Source organism: Thrips palmi, unplaced genomic scaffold (genome assembly GCF_012932325.1).
Source record: "Thrips palmi isolate BJ-2018 unplaced genomic scaffold, TpBJ-2018v1 HiC_scaffold_4, whole genome shotgun sequence".
Taxonomy (NCBI): Eukaryota; Metazoa; Arthropoda; class Insecta; order Thysanoptera; family Thripidae; genus Thrips; species Thrips palmi.
In genome coordinates this window covers 3,718,519-3,743,137 of record NW_023144631.1, presented here as the reverse complement: position 1 = coordinate 3,743,137, position 24,619 = coordinate 3,718,519, and the positions used below count along the sequence as shown (strand labels likewise).

Sequence of the window (24,619 nt, the reverse complement as noted above, 5' to 3'; positions counted from 1 at the left end):
ATTCCCTCTCCCTCCGGCCATACCCCGTGCAACCAGTGGCCTCGCTATCGTGAAACTCGAGGCATTCGGAAATACATGATTTACGACTGACCATTCTGGGCCGACCTGTAACAGGGTTTCTTACTAATCGAAAAGCCTTCTCATTGAAGTTTAGAGCCTCCTGTCTAGGGGTCTCATCTTTTCTACAACAGACTTTATTTAGTGCTCGCTCATTGTATACTCTGTTGCCCCTTTCAAAGTAAATGATGATCCAATTCAGTTGATTAATTTTTAATTATATAATTGCCTCATTTCAAGGGACCATAATCATGGGTTGCTCGACGTTTTTATTTCTTTTTCATTTGCTCAGTGTTCTTATTCCCATAAAAGGTGTGCGCAGTTCACAAGGATGAGATGAAAGGAAACACAAGTTGACATTATGTAAAAATGTTTATTTAGGTTAAGGAGCGGGAACATAATTGTTTGCAGTCACTTCTTAGGAATATATGCACACGCGCATTTAAACCAAACTAAAGCCTGAATTTTAATCCCTTGCAACCGGAATATTCATAAATAATAAATATGTACACAAATATCTCAGCAACTCGACTGAAAAGTTGTTTCAATAAATCATTAAAATCAGACTTTGAATTCGCTTTCTCCTAATGCCGCATGCATCAGCTGACATGGTAAGCTCTGACAAACTAACTTCAATAGCTTAACGGATACATCACGAAACCCATTATCAAATCTACAAAAGAAACATATAAAAAAGCACTACATCTACCAACGTTCCAGATAACACACAATCATGTGAAAAAGTACAAAAGAAAACAATATTTATGTAATTTGAACGAAGTTAAATTACATTAGCCCCGTGTCAGGCAGGCACAAACAAATTTCCAGAAAAAAAAAATAACCGTTGCAGACTTAAGCTCTCACAATGAAGTACAGAGAAGACTCAACGCATCCTGACAAATCAATAAAACAGTTGGTCAATTTTTTTTTTCAATTTAAAAGTTTAAAACAATTTAAAATCAACAAGGAGAGAGAGAGAGATGACGGTAGTAGGAGGGACGGATGACACGGGCGGGCGGTGGAGACGGATGTCGAGTTGAGGCGTCGCGGTGGTCTGCGAGCTGGGCGTCCTTCGTCCTTCACCACAGTCCGGAGGAGTAGCCGCCTGGAGGCACGCGGCTACGGTTGGCCGCGGCGGCCGGGGCCTTGTAGCCCTCGCCAGTCACGGGGTTGCCATCTGAAACACAACGCGAGGACAATCAGCGCCACCACACTCGAAAAAAGACGAAAACCATCCGCCTCTAGCAGCACTTTTAGTGTGCACGCGTGCATGCGAATTTCGGAAAGTACTACATCCGCATGGCGAAGAATTTAACAGGTTTCAAAGAAAGAAATCGTTTCAAGCAGACGCTAGTCTGGTTTTATCGTACACGAGTGAAAAAAGTTCGGAAAGATGTGATTGAGTTGAAAAAAAAATAATGCATGACTGAGAAACATATACCACTAAAGTCTACAACATAACATGTAGCAGTCGCAAGAAAAGTCTTTAAAAATGGGGGCAAAATTTATCTACCATGCACAACCAATTGCAACGCAAACATTCGTTCAGAAGGAATAAAATAGTATCATGAGTGCAGATAGCAAAAAGTCCTGCAGCCACTAAACACTAGAGAAAATAGGGCACGTGCGTACTTACGGGTGTCCAGAGGTCTGCGGAGACACGCAGAAAAGATTGGGGAAGGGAACTGACAGGAAGAGGAAACAAGAAAAAGACTGCCACTGGCCCCAAAAAAATTTGATAGGTACAGAAAACAGTGACAAAGTTAAGGGAACGACTCGAAAGTGCAGTCGTCCTTATATGCAACTGCCCGTCTAATCAAAAACAGTGACGTGCTCAAAATAAATTCTGATCAAACCCGTTGGCAGGGCAGATCGGACCCAGGACAGTTTAATTTCTTACGTTTTCGATTGCCAAAGTTTGCAACCCTACGGGTAGTGGCGCACAGTGGGCCAGAAGACCAGAGCCGGCGGCCAAAACTCCAGACACATTTCGAGCTCCCGAGTCGCCAAACAGGAGCCGAACCGATCGTGCGACCGCACCAATGGATTCCTCGTTCTGAGAGCAATTCATTAGGGGCGTCAAACAAACGTTCGGTTCCAGTCCCATTTGGCGACTCTGGAGCTCGAAGCGCGTTTGGGATTGTGACCGCCCGGCCCACTGTGCGGCGGTGCAAGCGTAGAGACCGCGGCCGGGGGAGGGGGAGGGGGAGGTACCTGGACGCCTGAAGCTGCGCCGGCAGGGGAAGTGGTAGCGGAAGGGGAACGGGTACGAGGGCGGCCCGGAGGTCCCGGGGGAAGTCCCGGGGGTGCCAGGGCTCCCCGCGAGGAGCGCCACCGGCACTGCAACAACCACCACCACCACGCTCGCAGCGCTCGCAGGCAACACCGAACACGTGCACATGCATCAAACAACAACAACAACAACAGAGGGCGGGACCGCGGCGGCGGGACGCGACACCCGTGGGACGGCGGTACGCCGGCACGCCGCGCGGCAGGTGTGACCGTGGAGACGCGGCACTCCGAGAGCTCCAGCGTCTAGCGTTACTCGGCCTCACCGCCACGCCAAATGAATCGACAGCAACAACAACAAAACAAAAAGAAAAACAAAGAGCCGCGGCGGCACGGCATGTGTGAACGCCGACACCTCGCCGCGGTGCCGCGGTGCCGCGGTGCACGGCACGCCGGCCGCGTCGACGCGGTCCATTGGGCCGCCGCGCCGCGCCACGCCACCCACAATAAGCGTCATCGGGCCAATGCGTAAAAATAAACGTCTGGACCACATCCCATCCCGAGCCCCAATTGTTGGAGCAACGGCGTTACCCGGCCCGAGACAATGCAGGGCGGGGGCTTCCAAAAGAGAAATGTCACGCGGGGAGGGGAGGGGGTACTCCTCCCATCCGGCACGGTCGGACGCAGTCACAAAGCATCATGCGCTTCGGTAGGCACATTCCCACCGCGATCAGTTTTGGAAGGAAAGTACGTACAGTGCCACGCACACATTCACACAAAACCAACAAACCGGCAAATGACGACAAAAACGCGCGGGAGGCGGGGCGCCGCGGCGGCCCCCGCGGGGGCCCAGTGGGGCTGGCCTAAGCCTGCCCTGGGAAAGGTCCACACGCACGATGGAATTACGCCATACCGGAAAGCGGGCGGACCGAGCGGACACACCCACCACACTGCACTGGCCCGAAGAGCGGCAGGGGGAAGGTTAGCTTACATTCAACAAAACACACAGCATATCAAACACGCAACAGCACGAGGAAATAGAAGCGACCACCGCAAAGAGAAACAAGAATTAAAGGAAAACAAACAAGACAGGTATTATTATTTACAAGATCTACAAAGCATAGTCCATGCAGGAAGAAATAGGTAAACCATGAGGGTGATTTTGGATGAAGAGCGTATGTACAAGTACAGGAGGGTGAAAGTAATGGATGAAAAGTAGGCGAGATGACACCGAGTTAGAGACGAAGCGTTTCGTTGCGTGTCGGAGGACGAATCTCCCATTCCCAGATCGTCCTCCCGATTCTCGACCCCCCAAAAATACCCGGTTAATACCGCCCCAAAAACGACCCGCCCGGTCTCCGTGAGTCTTGTAGTATTTACAGAGGGCGGTTAAAGTTTTAGTCCGACCCGCGAGCAGCCCTCTGGAGTACGTACGGACGCTCAGACGAACAGCCTTTCGCCAGGAAAAGCTGGCAGAAATCATTTGCAGCCACACTGCGACCGCTGAAATGCCCTGCTCCGACCCGAGAGGTGCAAAACATGAAAATGCACAACGGACGAGGAGAGAGAAAGGGAAATGAAGGGTCAGGGGGGCGCGAGGAGGAGAGACGCCAACGAGCATGAATATTAGATGACACGGCATCAATGCCAACGCCACCGGCTCATGTATATTGCAGTTTTACTTTTATTTATTTATCATCCTGGCCGCTTTTTGTCACGACACCCCGGGGCGGGCGGTACTACAGTGTACCGCCGCGGCAGCCCGAATGAAGACGCGCCGCGACACCGTGTCCGCGTCGTCCGCGTCGGCGTGCACGTGCGCGCCGAGGTACCGCACAGCGCGCACACCGATTCCGAAAGCCGTTGTCGTCGCTGTCTCTCTCGCACTCACGGGGCGTTGCCTGTAGGTGCGAGAGAGACAGCGATGAAAACGACTCTCGGAATCGGTCCGCTGCCGAGCCGCTAAAGCTGCTGCTGGAGCTGGAAGGCGCACGCCGCATTCTCAGTTCCTTTTTTTTTGCAGCCGTCTTTTTATCCTCTCCGATTCAAACCGGGCATTAAGACGGGAAGGGCTTCATCGCGCGATCGTGCAGACGCGGCGGGGGGCGTGGCGTGGCGTGCCGCTGCGTGGCGCCGCGGGCCGTGACAACCACGAGGACAAAAAGCACGACCCGCCGGCCAGCGCGTTGGTCCCCCGCGGCCGCGAGCCCCGCCCCCTCACCGCCCCGTCACGCCACGTAATATCCGTTGGGCTTCCGCGTAGCCCGCGCGGCGCCGCGCCCACAAATCGAGGGGAGCGTCAAATTTACAGCGCAGAGCACAACCGGCCCCGCTTCACCCCGCCGGGACTCGAACCCGCGCCCCGCGCCCAGCGCCCCACGCCGCGCGACAAGCAATTAGCCTCCATTTTCGACCGGCGGCCGCGCGTGGATTTATCGTCGAATCGGGACAATTAGGGTAAAAAGCGAAAAAATAGGGGAAATGTCAGAGAAATGGGGCAGCGCCGTCAACGCGCCGCCCCGCCGTCCCTTCCTTCCAGGAGCAATCACTCAGCCGTGCGGCCGTGCGACGGCAACCAATTTTTTTTGCCCCAATCCCGCCGCCAAGTCGTCATTTTCTCAAAACGAACGACTCCGTGACGAGCATGGCGGCGGGCAGGACGGCCGCGTCCGGGGCGCGCGCTGCGTGTGTGCACCGGGACGGCCGGGATGGCAGCCCGCGGCGGCGAGGCCCGGCGTCGCGGACGCGGCCCCGGGGCTGATGAGCGGGTTGGCAGTGTACCCCCCGCGGCACGGCGAAGGCGTGGCGGGTGGGGCAGGGCGGGGCGACCCAGCGACAACCGTGTCGATGACTTCGGCGAACTTGACTTCCAATAACCCCGCAGCCCGGCGCCACCAAGCCACGCCACGCCACGCCGCCGGTACGGGGCTTTGACGGCCTCCCCACCCACCCTCGAGCCGAGGAGGACCCGGGGCGGGGCCTTTTCGTTTACTCGTCCAAAGAGTATTGCCCTTCGCAGTTTGAGGGGGAAAGCAGAGGAGAGGCCTCATTCGATGCAGCGAGGCGAGGCGCGGTGCGGCGAGCGACCCTCCGGGGAGAAGACGCCACCACCGGCTCAGCCAATAGTCGCCATCGCCACGCAGTGCCACGCAGTCGGAAGGCACCCTCCTCCAAATTTGGCGGGTGACTCACGCAAGATTGCACCGCAGCCTGATCCGGGCTCCAGGCCGCGGGGTGCAGGGCGTGCAGGGAGGGGATGGCTGTCCGAGACCCGAGGGCTGTCGGCGGAGACGAGCGAAATCGCGGCCAAGCAGATGGCGAGGGAGGCCGAGGCCCAGCGGTGCCGCTCAACACTGGTTTCGTCCTTCTCTTTCTCTCGCACCCTCCGGGCCGGACCGCTGGTGCGAAAGAAAGAGACAGACGACTGACATATTGGCTCGGCGCGCGCTGGCTCCGCGATAAGCAGGGCCGTCGTCGCGGGCCTCGGCCCGAGTTTCCCCCCTTGCAAGGTGTCCGACGTCGGCCGGCCGCACTGCCGCGCCATCCTCGGGCCGTCGGGACGTCGGGAAGCAGCGCGACGACGCGGCAGGCCGATGGCACCGCCAGATACTAGCCTTCACGCAGTGCCTTCATCCGCCCTCATCCATATTGCATCACACAGGCGAACTTTCCCGCGCGCCAATCCTGCTCCACGCCAAGAGCGCCGCCGCCGCGTCCAAGGCCCGCGACGACGAGAGCGACGCGACGCCTTTCCCCGCCACGCCAGGGCACGCCAGGCGGCCACGCCACGGCCAGTGCCTCCGACACGCGGTCGCGGTCACGGCCAGGGACTCGCCAAACAGGTCATCCCGCAACGCCGCTGCCGCCGGGCCGGCCGGCCGGCGCGCTCTGGCGACACCATTCCCGGAAACGCGGTGCGCGGCGGTGCCGCTATCAGTGGCGAAACAAGAACTGACCCCGCCAATACCCCCGGCCGCCACCGGCCCCCCCCGCACGTCGGTCGCCGTCGGCCGCGGGGTATCGCCGCGACCACTTCTTCCGGCGGTGCGCGGGGCTCGGCGCCTTGGCCGTGACCGGCGCGGATTCGCCACGGCGACGGTCGACGGTCTCGACGGCGGCCAGCCATCCGACTCACTCGGCGCGGCAAATATTTAAACGGGCGGCCGACAAGCAGCAGGGCCTGGAGGGCGGCGCCCAGGAGGGCCGAGAGCAGCCGCCCAAACGGCCCATTCCATATTTCCCCCGCCAGCCGCTCGGTGCGCGCGGCCGGCAGCCGCCGCCGCAGCAGCAGGGCGAACCGAACGTTACGGAGGAACGTAACGGGACGAACGGAACGAGCTATTTGAAGCGGGGCTGCTCCAACCAGTCAAGTACCCAGGCCGTGGCGCAGGTCCAGGACGCCGGGGCCGGGCCGCCGCGCCGCGCTGCAACGCACCGCCACCGGCCGCCATACCCACGGCGTGCGAGTCAATGCGTCATTACTGGTGCCCCAGATCAAGCAGCCCGTCACCGCGGCGCGGCGGCGCAGCGTGGCGCCAGGCCATCGCCGGCGGTCGCGGACCGCGGAGGCGCGCCGCCAGACCGAACCGACGGAACCGGAAACAAGGGTGGGAATCCGGTCCATTTCCGGTCATTTGCCGCCGCGTCATCAGCCTCGGGCCGGAGCGCCGGGCCCAGCCAAGCGCGTTGAGGCCCCATCGCGACGGGGCCCTGCATCGCCTCCTCGGCGTCGTGCCTCTCGGTGCCGCGGCGGGGGGCGTGGCGGGGCGTGGCGCTGCAACAGAGACTGTCCTGACACCCCGCCGCCGTCCCGAGCCGTCCCGAGCGATGGCCGCGCCGATACACAAGTAGGCTACATTGTGCCTATTCGTGCCTTGTCGCCATATCTCTCGCCCAAGCGCTGGGCCGCGGCCTGGGCCAGGGCGGCCAGGGCCTCGGCGAGGCGGGCGCGACGCGGTGGGGTGCGGTGGGCGGGGGGTGGGTGAGGCGGGACGCGGCCGTCGGACAGAGTCTAGTGAGCACCTGCCTCAAAGTCCTAGAAACCGTTTCCCTGCTTTACGATTCACCCTGCAAATGATAAGGAACGAAACCAACGGGGCGTTATTGTTAGAGATTCATTCCGCGAGGAATGCAGTCCCGGCGCGGCGCAACGCGGTTCGGCTCGCCACGGCGCGGCGCGCGGCCGAGATGCCGGAGACAAAGTCAAAGGGCAAGACGAGGCGCGAGAAGCAACGCCAGGTCACTGACACGACGACAACAAAAAGCCAGCCGGTGAGAACAAAAAACGCGGCTCAGACGGGGGAGGAAGGAGGAAGGAAGGCGAGAGTGGTGAAATGAGTTGACCATGACGAAGGAGCGAACTCGAGACAGACTGATGAGACCAAGGCGGCCAAGATGGCGACCGGCATCATGACAGCCAGGACGGACTCGGGGAGCGATTTCACCCAATCGGCAGCACGTCGTCGTCGTCGCGCAAGAGGCCGCGAATTTCGCAACAATGTACAGCGGGGTTTCGGCGGAGGAGCCGAACGGAACACAGTGGGCCAGAAGACGGTGGAGGCGACCAAAATTCGAGACGCGTTTAGATCTTCAGAGTCGTTAAACAGGACTCGAACCGAGCGTGTGACCCTACCAACGGATTCCTCGTTCGGAGAGCAATCCGTTGGTGGGGTCAAACATTCGGTTCGAATCCCAAATGGCGACTCTGGTGGCTCAAGACGCGTCCGGGGTTTTGACCGCCTCCAGACATCGGCCCACTCCCACAAGTCCGTCGGCAGCGACGACGGCGACAGCGCCGATGACGCGCCGAGTCACTGTCATTATCACGATGATCCAGTCAGAGAACACCGACTTTTTACCGAGAAGAGAGCAATGCGTCACAGACGGTTGGCGGACCCCTCCAACACCTCCCCGTCGGCGGGAAGCGCCACGGCGGAGTTATTAAAAACAAAACGAACCAAGAACTGAGTAGAGGCCGCGGAGGTTCCGCGGCGCGGCAGGCCGTGGCGCCAACAAGCGGCGAAGCGGCGCTGTCAAGGCGAACCTAGGCGAGCCGAGAGCCGACCTACTTCCGCGAGGCGAACCTAGGATCCGCGGCGTCCGCGGCGAACACCGCGGCAACACGCGTAGCAGAGCCGCGTGGCGATAAAGCCAGTTGCTTTCCTTCCCGCTGTAGAACGCCGCAGTATTTTCCACCCCCGATTACCGGCTCAGATTACAGCGTACCGCCCCGCCAGAAAGCCGGCTAACTTATTCCGGCCTTGGGCCACATTGCCCTTCCCTTTCCTTTTCGCTTTTCGGGTCCGCCAGTCCGCCCCCGCGACGGTTGCTCCCTCGTCGGCGTCCTGGGCGCCGTTAGGCCGCGGTTCGAACCGGTTCGAACGCGGGTTAGGAAGCATACCCCCACCACCTTGATACGTACCTTGGGCTTGGGGCTCACTGCTGGCCTGAGCGGCCGGGGCGGCCGGCTTCTCGTCGCCGCCCAGTGAGAAGTGACTCTGCATCTGGAACTGGCGGCCGCGGGGCTCGCCGTCGGGGGCCTTACCGGCGGCCATCACCTCACCACAATCCTGTGCCTGTTGTGCCTGCTGTGCCTGTGCCGTACCGTTGCGAGCCGACCCGGTGGGCGAGCCGGGAGACGGAGTCTCGCCGGACGACGCCGTGGAGGCCGCGGACGACGTGGAGCCTGGGCCAGTGCCTAAGGGGGCGGCCGTCAGTCAGCGAGATGTTGCTCGCCATGTACTGCTTCACCTTGCGAGGCGACTGCTGGGCTTCGCCCGCCCCCACGCCGAAGATGTCGGAAGAACCGCCACCTGGGGGCTTCAGCACCCTGCGGACACACGGAAAGAAAGGCACGCCGTTAGTACAGCCACAGACAAAAACCAAAACCGGCGCGCCGCCAAACCCTCCTTCCTGACCCACATCAACAAGTGGCGTATCGGCGGAATGGTAACGGACCGGGCCCAGTACAGTGTAGTGTACGGCACTCGACCAATAGCGTTCGGTTCCCGGCAGACGGTGAGAACGGCCGGAAAGACATAACTCGAAATGTCGAGGCTGCACTGCCTGCACTGCCTGCCCGATACCGCCACACACACGCACGCACACCACCTGAGGACGCAGCGGGGCACGGCCGGCACGGCGCAATGGACGGCTCGCACACATCAACTCATTAACTTTAGTTAGTTCTGTTATGTGAGGCGCGCCGGCCGACGGCCCGAGCACAAGCCAGGCAGCCAAGCCCGGCCGGGTTGAGGTGGGCCAGGGCGCGGCGGGGCGCGGCTAGGCCGAACCAGCACCGCTCCAGAGGGCACGCCAAAATTAGAGTACCAAAAATATGCAAGCCAAAGAGAGATTCGCTCCTTCTAGAGGCAGAAGCAGAAAAAGCGGCACCGTCTTCCCTTCTTTTTTCCATTTCGGTTCTAATAGAAAAATTGCCCGAGATAAACAATGGACGTTTTGCTACGACGTGCAAACGTCATTAGGGCGACATAATGAAGTTCCCAGGCCGGGGCGGCGCCGCCACGCCACTGCAAGTCCACTGCAGGGCTCGCTGTTAATTATTCTTTTAGCGGCGGGGCGCCCCGGCCGGCAGCGCGGCAGCCCACCGGCGGAGCAGAACTGGAGCACCAGCCTCCCGCGGGGCGAGCAGCGCGCCGAGCACCGCGACGACGTCGCCAAGACGGGCGCGTCCCGCGAAGCCGCGCCAACTACACGGCCTTGCCCGCGGCGGGGCGGGCCGCGCAAGGCAGTGCAAGGCGGCCCCGGCCCGGCCCGGACAGTCACGTTACAAATTAGCGCTGCCGGCGCGGCCCGCGTGGAGGCACTCTTTTTCGTGCCCCCTCTGGCCGGCAAGCCAGCCGGCAAGCCAGCCAGCCAGCCGGGCCAAGAATTAGTCCGACACCCACGCACTCACTTTCGGCCGGCCGGCCGGCCGGACCGGGCCAGACGGCGGCGGGCGGCAGACACGCGTTGTCATGACGACGCACGCGAGCCCTCTCCAGCCGGCCGGCCCGGGCCGCGCGGATTAGTACAGCGTGTCATTAGCCGCGGCAATAGGCTCCCTCCGAACAGCGGCCTCGTCGCTCTGTCTCTCTCGCACTCGAGGGGCTTGCCGTCGCGAAGCGAGAGAGACGGAAGTGCGACCGAGTCGGGAATGAGCCTGCAGTTAGTGGTTAACAACCCCGGCAGCGCCACCAGCCACCATGTCGATTCACTCATTCATTCACTCTCTCACTCACTAGCAGCCACTTGCCTCTGGTGGCAGGGCGAGCCCTTGAACTCGGCCCCCCACAGATCGCTGCACTGTCCGCCCGGCGGATGCATCTGCAAAGACAAGGCGGGGCCTACACTGCAGGGGGACCTAAACGACAGCCGGACAGCCGCCACGGCGGCGCGCTTCCGTTAGCCTGCGTCAGCCGCACCGGCGGGCCGCTCCGTCGTTCTCTCTCTCTCTCGCACCCCAGCGGTGCGCCCCACGAGTGCGAGAGAGACAGCGAACCGCTCTCTTCGCAACCAGCCCGCCGCAACGCCCGTGCGGCAGCGCACACGCACAATTGCACGCCAGGCTGCGGCGGACTCGACGGGGGAAAAGGGGGGGGGGGGGGGCGACGCACTCATGTTTAATTCACGCGACAGCGAGGGGTAGCGCTAGCGCCGTGACAGACGCGGCCGACGGCGAGAGCGACGCAACGCGAAGCGACGTCGCGTCCGAGGAGTGCGCCGGACACGGTGGCGGGGAAACGCAGCAAGGCGCGTCGCGTGTGACAAAAGACAGTGCAGCAGGCCCATTCCGAGCGGCGCCTCCGTCGGCATCCATCTCCCTCGCACCCCTTCGGGACGCCCTGCGAGTGCGAGAGAGACCGAGCGACGACGGCACTGAAGGAAGGGCGCAACTGCAGCGAGAAAGGCGTCGGCGCGCGCACGGCGGGGCCGAAGGCAGACGGATTCCGCGAGCGGGTGGTCTGCCTCTCTCGCACTCGTGGGGCGTCGCGGCGTCGCGCGGGGGTGCGAGCGAGTGACGAGACACTGCGCGCGCGACGCCGACGCCGCGCCTGCTTCCCCGTGATTGACGTCACGTCAAAGCACGCGGCCGTCCAGCAGACTCGAGAGTCGTTTTCGTCGCTCCGTCTCGCTCGCACTCACGGGGCGCTCGGCTTGGGTGCGAGAGAGACAGAGCGACGAAAGCGACTCCCGGAATCAGTCCGCTGGCCGTCCGTCCGCCAAACGGCGCCGCGACGACAGACGAACCGAACGCCCCCACGCCACCGCCACGCCATGCCGCCGCGCCCAGACGCCCGGCCATACGTTTGTTGATCTTGGCGTCGCCGCCGCACTTCCCCTTTTAGGGTGTGGCGGTGCGCTGCGACGCCGCGGCCGGGAGGTGCAGCCAGCACGCCACTGCACGCAGCGCAGCGGAGAAAGCACGCATCCCGAGGCCGGCCGTCGTAACTCAAACCGTCTCATCTCTCCTCCCTACTCCGGCCGGAGCGGAGGGCGGCGGGGCGGGGCGGGGCGGGGCGGGCACGCCGCTCGTTCCCAGCGGCAACACCGAGTCAGAAATCAAACAGCCGAATTAATTAACCCGCAAAGCGCAGCGCGGCGCGCACCGGACTAGCGCGGATAATTGGCCGGGCCCCCAATCCATCGGGCCATCATTTCGGCAAGTTACGGTCCCCGGCCAGATCCTGCGCCGACTCCCAACACCAGACCGATGCCGAGAGTCGTTTTCGTCGCTCTGTCTCTCTCGCACTCATGGGGCGTCCCGTGAGGGAGCGAGAAGGACAGACCGACGAGAACGACTCTCGGCATCGGCCCGTATTACAGTCACGCGCTCGCAGGGGGTGGGTGCGCCCCTAGGGGTGCGAGAGAGAGGGGCGACCGGGTTCGGAGTCAGCCTGCCGGCCGAGACGGCACCGTCCATGCCATGCCCATGCCGCGCCGGCCAGCCATGCGCCAGCCATGCGCCAGCCGCCCCCATTAGTCGGCCAGCGCGGCACGCGTATGGCCCTCCTGTTATCGCCTCGCGGCGCGTGCGAGGGGCGCGGCGGGGCGCGGCGGGCGCGGCGGGGCCCCGCGAGGGGCGGCGGGGGCGAGGGCGGCCCCGTCTTATGTTGGCTTGCAAGGATGTCAATTACGATGCCATTAGTTCCACCAGCGGGGCAGCCAAGGCAGGCACCGCGTATCACGGCGCCTCTGCCCCCCCGCACCATTTTCCCTACAAATTGCAAGCTGCCTGCTTTGCGGTCGCGTGTGTGAGTGTGTGTGAGTGTGTGTGTGTCGTGGCGCTAACGAATCGTGACAGACAGTCGAAGGCATACACTCACACACACGGGAGGCTGTCCGCCGCGGCGAGAATTTCCACTCGAGAAAGTGTTTCTGTCGGTCCGTCACCCCCGCGCGGCGCGCCATCGCCACGCCGAGCCACACTCATCCCGGGCGATGACGTGCCGCCGCGCCGTGCCGCCGCACTGCCAAGTCGGACGCCGGCATGCAACATTGACGGCGCCAAATGCACTCGGCGTGTTGGCCGCGGCGCCGCGGCGGACGGCGTCAAAGGGGGAGCCCGACGGACGGCCGACCTGTCCGAGTGTCCGACGACGTGCACGTCCTCCCCGCCGCCGCGGTTTGTCGCGCCTCCACTCCGGTTGGCGGTCATTTCCGGCCGGGGCACGCCGAGGGCACGCCACCGCCGAGAGGAGACACCGTGAAACCGCCTTCTTGCACCGCGGCCTCTTTCTCTCTCTCTCCCTCTCGCGCGTTCCGACCCAATCACGGCGGCGGGGGTGCCCGGCGTGGCGTGGTTCACGCTTTTGTCCGCGATTAGAGGCCAACTGGAGCGCGCCCAAGTGCAATAGCAGTCTCTCTCGCACCCCAACGCCACGCCCCGCGAGTGCGAGAGAGAAACAGCGACGCTCTCCGGGAACAGCCGGCGGCGGTGGTGGTGTGAACCGAACCGACCGACCGACCGACGCACTCTAACTTGGCCAGTCGACCCAGTGAAGTGAGTCTTCGGCCGGCACCAGGACGCCGCGCCGCCTCGGGCATCGGACAACTTGCTTCCGAAAAGCCATTTCCGCCACTCGGCCGGGCAAGGTGCGGCGCGGCCTGTGAGAGACACGCCTGACCACTGAAAATAAACTCCAGCCGACCGAGAGTCATTTCCATCGCTCTGCCTCTCTCGCACCCGTGCCCAAGGCCCCGTGAGTGCGAGAGAGACAGAGCGACGGAGGCGGCGGACTGCAGCTTCCAGAGTAGCGAGCTGCTCCACTCCACTCACTCATGCCCGTTCCCTTCCAATTAACCCGCACGGCAATTCACACCTCTCTCTCACCTCTCGCCGCCACACTGCCACGCCACCGTCCAGCGCGGCAGGGCAGGGCCGAGGGCAGAGCGGCAGCAGGCCGTAAAGAAGCTAATCAAATGACGGCCCGGCGATAATGCCTCCGCGGGGCCACTAATAAAGGCGCCACATCGCCTTCCGCTTTTTTCGCGTCCACCTTTTTTTCTTTTTTTTCGACCGCCGCCTTTTTTGCTTCGGATGTTTCTCTCTCTCCATCGTGTACACACGCCGCAAGGCCGAAGCAGGCGGTGCTCGCCGCGCCGCTATCGCTGGCTTCGCTGGCGGAGGGCGGATCCCGGCGGCACAAGCAAGACGGAATTCGATTCGCGCGGGCACTACACTGTATCGGCCAACGACAGGCACTTCCGGGCGGCGCGGCGGCGTCGTATCGGACGGCGGTGCAACGCAGCGCCGCACCCACCGAATGTTGCCCTGCCCTTTCCCTCGCAGGGCCCACGCAGATAAGCCCTGCGAAGCCACTGCCCGGCCCGGCCCGGCTCGGCCAGCACGCCGATTACGATAGTCGATTTCGTCGCGCCGTCTCTCTCGCCCTCATGGGACGTCCCGCACAGGTGCGAGCGAGACAGAGCGACGAAAACGCCTCTCAGTGTGCACCGGCCCCGAAGGGATCCGAAGGGCCTCCGACAACGAGCAAGCCCTTACACCGCACGGTCAGCAACAACAAGGGCCCAAAGGGAAGGGCCGGCAGCCACGCCTCCCGCACGCCCTGCACGGCCTGCATGCGTGCCTGCGGACGTTGCAGACACTTATGGCTTCCGTGCCGTACTGCCGTACCTTGCCCTTAGCGAGGGGAGGGGAGGCGGAAAGTCGAAGACCCGCGCCCTTTAAGCCCTCCGATGCGGAGGCAGGTTCAAAGGGCTCCAATTTCGGGCCCTGGCGGCTCGCCTGGCGGCCCTACTGACGGCGGCCGAGGGCGCAAGGGGCAGGGCTCGTTTTTATTCCCATCTTTTTTTCCGACGCCCTTCCCCCTCCCCTCCCTCCGCGCGTGCCGCCGGGAAGATGAAGGGCTGCCTTGTCCGACCAGGAAGGCGCCGTGGGGGAGGGGCGTCGCGACGTCGCGGGGCGGGGCGGGGCAGCGGACGCGGCCAAAGAAACCATGCAGGCGCACGCCCGGCCCCGGGCGGCCCGGGGGATCTCCAGGGCCTGGAGCAAGCCTTGAGGCACCTGCCCGAGGCCGTCGCGGACACGCCGGAGAAAGGCAGCCAGCCAGCCGGGCACCCACTCCATCGACGGGACAGGCGAAAGGCGGAGGCATCCCTCGGGTCATCCAACGGCACAAACAGGCACCCGTCATAAAACCAAACGCGCGGCCCCGCCAAGCACGTCGCCGTCGCGGTGCCGCGGCGGCGCGCACGCTCCAAACCCGCCCATCCGCCCGCCCGGCGCCCGCCCGGCCGAAATTCTTCCGATATGGATTCCCCGCCGACGTCCGTCACGCATCTCATTACCAGGCGCCCCGCCGAGGCCCGCCGGGGCCGAGCACGCCGTCGACCAGGCACGTCCGCGTCGCCCGGTGCGGCCTCGACGCTGCGCCGCCGGCGGCACGGCGTCCAGGATGACGACGGCGACGGGGCCGCGGGCGGAGCCGGCCGGTCGTCGGCCAGGTCCTCCGGACACCCGACGCCCCGATATCTGCGCGCCGAATTGGCATTCCGTATGCAAATGGCTCCTGTACTACACGCCCCGCGCCGTGTCGGGGCGAGCCACGCCGCCACGCCCAGCGTCGCCCTGTCACCACTCACGCGCCGCCGGACAACGGGCAGCAACGGGACGGCCGACGGGTCCCACTGGCCCCACCGGCCGGACCTCAAGCAAGCCACCGGCGCCACCAGCAGAAGACTCACCTGCAACACAAGAAAAATAAAACGCCTCGTTAGCGGAGAGGAACAAGCGGCCAAGTCTGCCTTTCCCTTCCTTATCCAGGAGCGCGCACTGCGCGTAGTGCAGCGCGGTGCAGCGCGGCAAACGAGCGTGGGGCGACGCGGCCGCCGGGGCGCACACCAAATGTCACCGCGCCGCGCCACGCCGACGCAGCCACAGCGCGACAGCCGGGCACCGCGCCGTCAACATGTCCGACCGTAACATGTGTATCTCGCTCCGCACAACCGCATTCAATCCAGCCCGCTAGGCGGCCGGCCAGCGAGCCAAGAAGCCAGCCAGCCAGCCAGCCGGGAGGGCGGTGAAGGTACGCAGGTACGCCCCACGCCCCGCCTGCACGAGTAAATCAGCGTACAGCAGGCACGCCAATCAATGCAAGGCAATGCAAGGCAGTGCAATGCCAGGCAACGCCGCGCCCGCTCCAGGCAGAAAGCAGGGCGCCCGGCAGACTCATTCCGGGACGCGCCATGAGTGCGAGAGAGACAGAGCGACGAAAATGACTCTCGGAATCCGTCTGCAGTCGACTCGGCGGCGGCCTGCAGCAAGAACTGCAGTGTCCACTCATTCGGCGACGAGGACGAGGTCCGAGGCTCTGGTTCCTAACGAGACGAAGCCTAGCGCGCCTGGCGCTTCCCAAATCGCCACTAACGGCACCCTTCACTCGCTTTCGCCCGGCAGGCCGACGGCAGGCCGGCCGGCCGCTAGACCGAGGCCCAGGACGAGGCCCAGGACGAGGCCCAGGACGAGGCCCAGGACGAGGCCCAGGACGAGGCCCAGGACGAGGCCCAGGACGAGGCCCAGGACGAGACCGATCGCCGTTCGGATCACCAGTGCCGCCACCCTCCTGGGAGGCTCACTGGGCCGGCCGGCCCGCCTGACCGACCGACCACCACACGCCCTATCGCTTCATTTATCTGGGCATCAATTTGTAGCCGCGCTTGTAGCCGCGCGGCGCCGCGGCCCAAAAGGAGAGGAAAATAATAACACCGACATCGGCCACCCTAAATCATCCTCTTCCTAATCTCGAGTAAACTACTTTCACTCCCTACATGTGTTCTCTCGCGGGCCGCGCCGGCACCGCACGCTTCCATTACGCTGATGAGTCGCTCCGGATTCAATCACACGCCGCCGAATTCACGCCCCGTCTCTCTCGCACTCACGGCGCAGACGGCAGACGGCGCGCAGCGTGCGGAATCGCGCCGCAGCACACGCCAGCCCATAAGGCGCGCCAGCCAGGCTAGCCAGGATTGGCCGGGCGGGGCGAGGCGCAACGCGGCGTAAACCGCAGCGGGGAACCTGCCGCACCGCCCGGCGGCCTGCATCGTGCGGTCCACACACACACGCACACACACTCGTGCAAACTGGCCGGACAAACCACCGACACATCTTCGCGCGCCATAGGCAGCCATAGGCAGGCGGGGCCGGCAGAGCGGCAGTGTGCAACCGCATGTGTGAGTTCGTAGAACGGGCCGCCTCACGACTTCATATCCACATGGCGCGGCATGGCCGGGCCGCTGGCTCGGCCGTCGGCCGGCCGTCGGGGCACCGTTAAAAACGCGCCCGCAGCGGCCGCGGGCCGGGGGAAGCGGCGCCACACTGGAAGCGGCCGAGCAGCGCACCGAGAGGCGTTTTCGTCGCTGCGTCTCTCTCGCACTCATGGGGCGTCCCGTGGAGGTGCGAGAGAGAGAGAGCGACCAAAACGACCCTCGGCAAATTGCGCACACACGAGCGCCAGGCACGCCAGGCAGGTCCAACTACAGCACGTCCCACTCCTGCGCCAGGAACAGGACGCGTCTCTGCGCCGAAATCCGCGTGCCGCCCCGATTCCCCCAGTCTCTCCCTTCTCTCCTCTTCCGGACCGATCCGCGGCGATGCGCCCCGCGCCACAAAGACCGCCGCTATTTTGGCGGGCGCCGCTTCGCGCTTCACGCTCCGCGAGCCTCCCCTGCGCCTTGTCCTCCATTTGTTACTTTTAATGGCGCACTGCAGCAGCGCCGCGCCGCCCCGCCGACGACATGATATGTCGAGGGCTCGGCCGAGGGATCGTCGTGTCCCTCGCCTGCAGGCTGCTTGCGCTGCCGGCGCTGTCTCTGTCGCACTCACGGCGCGAGCCGCAGGGCCGCAGGGCCGCAGGGGTGCGAGGGAGACGGAGAGAGCTCCGTTCCGGACAGGCCGGAGGAGGGCGCCGCCGGAAAGTGCAGCAGCAGCAGCCTCATCCATCGTCAATGAAAACAAAATCTCAACGCCCCCATCCGGGCCGCCTCCGTCCCCATCTCGCCCAACGAGGGCGCCGTCATCGCCCACCAGAAAAAAACAGCAAGCAGTGCGCCGAGCGCACATTCCCCGACACTCCATTTTTCGCGCTCGGCACCTGCCGGCCCTGCCTGCCTACCCGCGCCGCGTTGTGCAACATCACGATCACGATGGGGCGGAGAAAGATGAGAAAGTGCCAAAGCGAGGCAACCAGCGCGCGCGCCAACAAGAGCGGCAGCCTCGCGATTTGAATCTGACCATGACCAAAAACACGAGGCAAACAACGAGGATGCGGCCCAACGATGCTGCAGATACGGCTCCAGCCCCGGCCGGGCCCCGGCCGGCGCGCGCGCCAGTGGTCACTCCCTTCTTTCTAATTTTTTTCCGAAAGTCGGCGGCGGCCCTCGCGGTCGGACTGCGAGGATCCTCCATGCAGAGCAGACAGACGCACTGCCGCTTTCACCAAAGCAAACCATCAAGCGGCCTCGGCGCGACATTAGGGGGACAGTGCAAAGCGGCTTCCCACGCCCGAACAGCCTCCATTCACTTCGCCACACGTTAAGGGGCGCAGAAAAAACCACACACACACCGGTATACGTCGACGTGCCCCGGCACCGACTGCCCCACTGCAAAACGCGGACAGCGGCCGGCCAGCCACACGCATTCAAGTTCCCACCGACGCGACAAACGCTGTAAATAACTCCACTTCCCGCGGAACGCCGCGACAAACTGTGGAACGCCATTAAGCCCTTCTTCACCACCAAGGTTTCCATTTCTCCCCAGGGAAGTCCCTCGGAAGGACTCCACAAAGTGCAGACAATTTTTTTCAAAACTCTTTATTTTTATTTCTCTTGTTTTTAAGTGTTCCGCCCGTTTGTCCGTTCCCGCGCCCCGAAAAACCAGAGCCCCACAGATTTGTCACCGCGATGTTACGTCCGAGCCGCCCGGGTGCATACAAACATCTCATTTCCAGTAGACCCGCCCAGGCCAGGCCCGGCCCAACCCGCGGTCCAGGCGGAGGCATCACAGAAGCAGATCACGTCACATAAATACAGCGCGGGCCGCCGCGGCACGGCGCGGCTCGGCTCCCCCGATTCAGAACGCACGGCCGCAAAGCCTTTCCTCTTCTTTGCCCCAAAACGACCCACAGAATGTGTGTCACTCGACGACAAGACCGAGACTGTTCCTTCGACGGGCGGCCATAGCGAGTCTGCGTGCGTGTGTGTGCGTGCTCCCCGACGAGCTTGGCTCCGAGCAGGCTGTCTAGCGGGCTGGGCGCGGACTGGAACAGCGTTCGGAGGCACTAGCTATCGAGCAACCGAGTTTGCGATAAAAACGGGTTTGTTCCGGTCCGGAGGAGCAGCTGTGCGCCGAGGCCTACCAGCGTGTGTGTGTGGTGTGTCTAGTGCATGTGAGCCACGCATGCCAACGGGGTCCGCCAGTGTGCGTGTCTGCGTGTCCCCGCTTCCCTCCCTCGCCCCGCTTACACTTTCTGCCGATCCGAAGATGCCGTCGCTGCTCTTAGAGCAGCTCCCGGCCGCCGGGGAGCGCGCCGTATATCTCAGACGAAGTCGCTCGCTCGCCTGCCTATCCCTTTGCATAGCGCACTCACACACCGGCAGTCCGTTTTACAGCGTGCCTGCCGTTGATTCCGGAGAAAGCAGCTCGGCAGGCCGACGGACCGAGCGACGCACGGAGAGCCGAAGGGCCCAAGCCATACACAGAGACACGTGTCGACGGGGCGCTTAATGACAGGAAGCTTCAAGCACTGCTTCATGGCGATGGCGGCCGGGTACGTACACTATACGGGCCGCACCACTACACTATAAGGCCTGAGTGACGACACAGCGCGGGGCCGCGGAGCACGACCCGGCCGACGCGGCGCCGCCCAGACCGGGCTGGCAGCACCCACGCCCACCTTCGCCGCGCAGCCAAGGCGCAGCCCGACCTGCATGAGGCCCTGCTCCAGTCCGGTCGTGCCGAGCGAGAGGCAGGCAGGCAGGCCGAGGCAGGCCGAGGCAGGCCCGGTCGCCGCTAAGTGAGCCCTCAGAAGGCCGCCCTTTTTGCACCGCTCCTCCCACGCATTCGCGTCGTGACCGCCGCGCCGCCGCCGCGCCGTGTGCAACCCCTTTTATGCAACACGTGAACCGGCAGCAATGAAATAGTTATTTACCTTTTTCGGTAAAGCGAGAACACGACCGGCACAGTCACGCGCCAAACGCCGGCGTGGTAAAAGCCTTATCAACGCGCCGCCAGCGGCCCGACGGCCCACCCGGCCCGGCCCGGCGAGAGGCCCGGCCTGGCCTCGCGCGCCAAATCGCCCTACGATGCGCCGCAAGCGACCGCCAGCCGATGGACGGACACTGCCAAATAATGGCCACGGCGACGACTTTGAAGGCGCCGCGCCCGCACTGCGATCCGTCGCGAGGAGAAACAGCCATTACAGCCAACAATTTGATTTTTTGTGGTGGGGGCGTCGCGGGGCGTCGCGGGGTGGCCCCAGGCGGGGGCATCGGCACGCCGCGCAGGCATCAGATACCTGGCCGCGCTGTCGCCAACGTCACGAACCCCGTGCCCACCCCCAGAGGGCTGCACGCACAGACACGGGCGCGGATGTCGCCGCCGCCGTCCTGCAGACCGCGTCCGAGAGTCGTTTTCGTCGCTCTATCTCTCTTGCACTCACGGGCCGTCCCGTCGAGGTGCGAAAGAGAAGACCGAGCGACGAAAACGAGTCTCGGAATCGGTCCGCTGGCCGAATTACGGGGCGCCAATGCCAACGCAAAGTCGCACGAAAGGTCGCCTCGCCCGAACCACGGCACTGTCGGGGCCGGGAGATGGAAGCCCGAAGCCAGCAGGCTGGCGCAGGCTGGCGAAATGGGCTGAAGCGGGCTTAGGCCGCCGGCAACGACCACTGTCGCCGTTTTAATGGAACGTCACCACGCGAACCGCGACGGAAGCAGCCGAGCCGCGAAGCAGCCAGGCATTTGGCGGAGCGACGACGACTACTTGGCGGCTCCCGGCGGCGTTCGTTCGTCATGTTAGCACCGCGGAGCCAAGCTAGCAGCGCCACGCGGCGCCACGCGGCGCCACGCCCCACTTTCCAACCCTTTAACCGGCGCTTAACATTTCCCCGCGCGGCCGGGGCATTAGCATACGACCCCCGCAGCCTGCTCCCGTTTCGGCGGGGCGGGGCGGGGCGGGGCGGGGCGGGGCGCCGAGGAGGCACCGCGACCTCCTTACCGACAGCAGGGGCTGCATCGGCACGCGGGGGGCCGCGTACCCGCGCCGTGCCAGGAACCTCCCGCACCCCAGACCAGCCAGGTCGCGTGCGGGGCGCCGTGCGCGGGGGGCGCCAGTACACGCCCCCTTTGGGGCCCCGCCCGGCCGAGGGCCCCGCAAGGGGCGAAGGAGGCCACCCTGGAAGGCCTGGAAGGGAGCAATCCGGGCGGCACGCATGCACGGGGAAAATCTAGGCACTAATGCGTGGCAGGGGGCGCGGGGCGCGGGGCGGACGCCGCAGTCTGGGAGGATCGAACGTCGGCCACCCCGCGCCGCCACGCCGCCCCGCCCCGCCGTTCGACCGGAACTCTTTGTCGGCGCGCGGGCCGGCTGAGTGCTCTATGAATCATATTGGTCCGCGCGCCACTGCCGCCACTGCCGCCACTGCGCGGGCGGTGGCGGCCGCGGTGGGGGCAGCTCGTCATTACCAGGGCGTTCACCCGCCGGGCCGCCCGGCAGCCCGTCAAAGGGGAGGCACGTCGTCGCCGATTGCGTCAGGGCGAACCGCGCGCCGCCACCGCACTGCAGGTGATGGTGTTGCCGCTGCACCGGAGGGGCCGTGAGAAGAAGCGCAGCGCGAAAAGCAAGCACGTCCCGCGGTAAATGGACGTCATCGCGGTCACGCCTCGCTTTGCGTCGCTTTGCCTCGCTTTGCCTCGCGACGCCGTGACTCGCCGAGTCTGGCCGCCCAGCGCGTCCACGCCGCGGCCACGCCGCGTCCGGCGCGGACAACGCACAAATTCGTCACACCCCGTAATGGCCGGTTAAAAAGCAAGCTCGCGCAGCGCCAGTCCCAGCGAGGCCGGCCAGTCAGTCAGAAACACAAAGGGGAAAACGTTCCATCCAACGGCAAATAAAACGATTCAGACAGCAGCGCCGGGCAGAAAAAAAAACGGGTGAAGTTGTTCGCGAGCGGAAGGGAAGAGGAAAAAAACTTGGGGGACGGAAAAAAAGGCAGGACATCGACGCGACGCCGCCATCACACCTGTCGCCGAACAAGTAAGCGGGTCCGAGCTAAGCAGGGAGGGGGAGAGAGAGGGAGCGAGGATCAATAGATAACCGGCTAGAGCACTACACCCGCGGGCCGCGGCGCCGCCGCACCGCGCCAGCCGGTCCCTCTGGGATGCACGCCGCGTGCGTGCGTGGCACGGCAAGGCACGCCAGGGCACGCCAGGGCACGCCAGGGCACGCCAGGGCACGCAGGGCACGCCAGGGCACGCCAGGACCGATAACCACCACAGGCAAAAGGGCGGGGCGCCGGTAGAGAAAATTCGGCCCCGTCCCGGCCGTCCCGCATCACGAGAGCGATTCCACTTTCGATTTCCGTGGGCGCGGCTGCGCGGCTACGCGGATAGACCGCGCGGGACTGCGCCGCTGCGCCGCGATCATCGAATTCCAGGCGGCTCGCCATCGCCACTCGCCGTGCCCGCCTTGCCTGCCGCCTGCACGATTAGCGCATCCAGTCGCTTTCCAGGCCTCCGCCGCGCAGTGGGCCAGGAGGCCAGGAGAACGGTGGAGGCGGCCAAAAGTCTAGACGCGTTTTCAAGCTCCTGAGTCGCTAAATGGGACTTGAACCGAACGTGTGACCCCTCCAATGGATTCCTCGTTCGGAGAGCAGTCCATTGGTGGGGTCACACGTTCGGTTCGCGGCCCATTTAGCGACTCTGGAGCTCAAAACGCGTCTAGAATTTTGTCCGCCTCCATACCGGCCTTCTGGCCCACTGTGCGCCGCGGCTTCGCAGAGCGCCCCGTCTTGGACACCGATCGCGCCACGCCACTCTCGCCGCCGCCCTGCCCAAGGCCCTGCCGGCTCCCAGGCCGTCCTGTCCGTCTCCTATGACGAACAGCTTCCCGTGTCGGCTGCCTTTATCGCTCGCTTGCTTTCGGGGGACCGACGGCCTGCCTGTCCTGCCAGCGGCCGCCCAGTTTCTCCCCCTCAGGTGTACGTGGCCTGCACCAGATTTCCATCTCTTTGTGACAGCGGCGTGCGGGGCGTGCCGGGCCGCGCCGGGACCACACCCACGACGACCATGGCGGCGGCGGTGGCGGAGGCAGCGGGGATGGACGCGGGCGTGGCGGCCGGGAAGGCAGGCAGCACCGCGTCGACGAGCACCTCGCCTTTCACCGCGACACGGCCGACACGGCGCGCACCTGCACGCCAGACCAGCTCATCATGTAGGAGGCCCTCGAGGGGGTCACAAAGGGCACGGCCCGCGCCGCCCGCGCCGCCCGCGCCGCCATCCCACTGAATCAAACTCGATAAGGGCGTCACGGCGCGGCGCGGGCCGTGGCGGCGCCTCGCGGGGCCGCAGTGGGAAACCGCGCCGAACCGCAGCAAGCCGATGGCATCGCACACCAGTGTGGTAGCCGCAGCCGCGGTAGCGGTGCGGTCGCCACGACAACCAAACGGCCAAAAAACCTCGTTTGCGTCATTCAGACGAAAGGCGAAAGGCAAAGGCATCCGGCGTGGAGCACCGCGGCGCACGACGACGCGAGGCGGCCCGCGTGTGTGAGCGAGTAGCGCGCCCAGCAACCGACCCAGCCGCCGCCCTGGTACCCGCTGGTACCCGCTGGTACCGCACCCACCCACCCCACGGTAACCGGACCGACGCGCACCGCGGCCGCATCGCGCACGGAATACCAGAGAGAGCCAGCCCGGCCGGGGCACGCCGGCACGGGCCCTTGCCAGGGCGCGTACCCACCAACAGCCCGGCCGGCCTGGCCCTGCCCTGCCCTGCCTGGCCCTGCCCGGCCTGGCCCGGGGCCGAAACCAAACATGCATTCAATAGAGCCAGGCACGCCATGCGCGGCCTGTACGTGGTTGACGGCGACGCCACGGCGACGCCGCCGTCGAAGGCCTCCTCCCGCCGCAAGGACTGACTGGTCGTGACGGCAGTTAGGCCCCTTTCCTACCCACCCCGGGGCAAGGTCGATTTCATGTCTTCCTCGCCGAGCCCTCCGAGGCCGCGCCGCCGCGCCTTGGCCATCGATATGCTGCACCTATTCTTGGCCGCATCCTCGCTTCGCGCAAGGCTTCGTGTCGCGCAGGCGATGCCGGGCCACGCCAGCGGCCTGTCGCTGTCTCTCTCGCGCGCTCACGGAGCGCCCTGCGAGTGCGAGAGAGAGCGACGACAGTGGCGACGCGCTCGACGCAGTGCGCGGCGACTGACGAACGCACGGCCGCACGCTCCGGCCGCGCTTTGCATCGTATGGGAAACAATCCAACTCCTCCATTTATTCATTGATGGATTTAGTATCGCACTCCGGACTCCGTCCCTATTCAACCGCAAGCACAATCGCTCCGCCGTGACCACTCCGGACGGACGGACGGCGAGCCAGTCCCAGAGTCCGCGCCGAAAGGGGTCGCCGACGACGTCCACGACGTCCACGTCACCGGAAAGGGGGGCTCGCCGTCGACGCCCGATGCCTTTCCCACGGCGCGCCCCGCCGCCCCGCCCCCGCATTGTGGTGGCGTAGCGTCAGCCGCGTCAGCCCAGCGCGCAGCAACGGGCCGCTTAGCACCTCGAGCTTCCATCAAGCCGGCCCTTTTAACACGTACAC

At 64.3% G+C, this 24,619-nt stretch overlaps 1 protein-coding gene across 3 annotated transcripts in view; it reads right to left on the bottom strand.

The window, feature by feature from the left end:
• Positions 1-410: 410 nt before the first annotated feature.
• LOC117650078 (jupiter microtubule associated homolog 1-like) overlaps positions 411-24,619 on the bottom strand; it is a 51,652-nt gene continuing 27,443 nt past the window's right edge. For 2 of the 3 annotated variants that reach the window (XM_034393368.1, XM_034393367.1), the window contains exons 2-3: positions 8,891-9,115; positions 411-1,234 (exon numbers count right to left, since the gene is read on the bottom strand). In XM_034393368.1, coding sequence (XP_034249259.1) covers positions 1,177-1,234; positions 8,891-9,115 — 283 coding nt within the window. In that variant the 3' untranslated portion in view covers positions 411-1,176. Of the gene's footprint in view, positions 1,235-8,707; positions 8,850-8,890; positions 9,116-24,619 lie in introns of those variants that run through there. The other variant, XM_034393369.1, reaches the window with a different exon arrangement.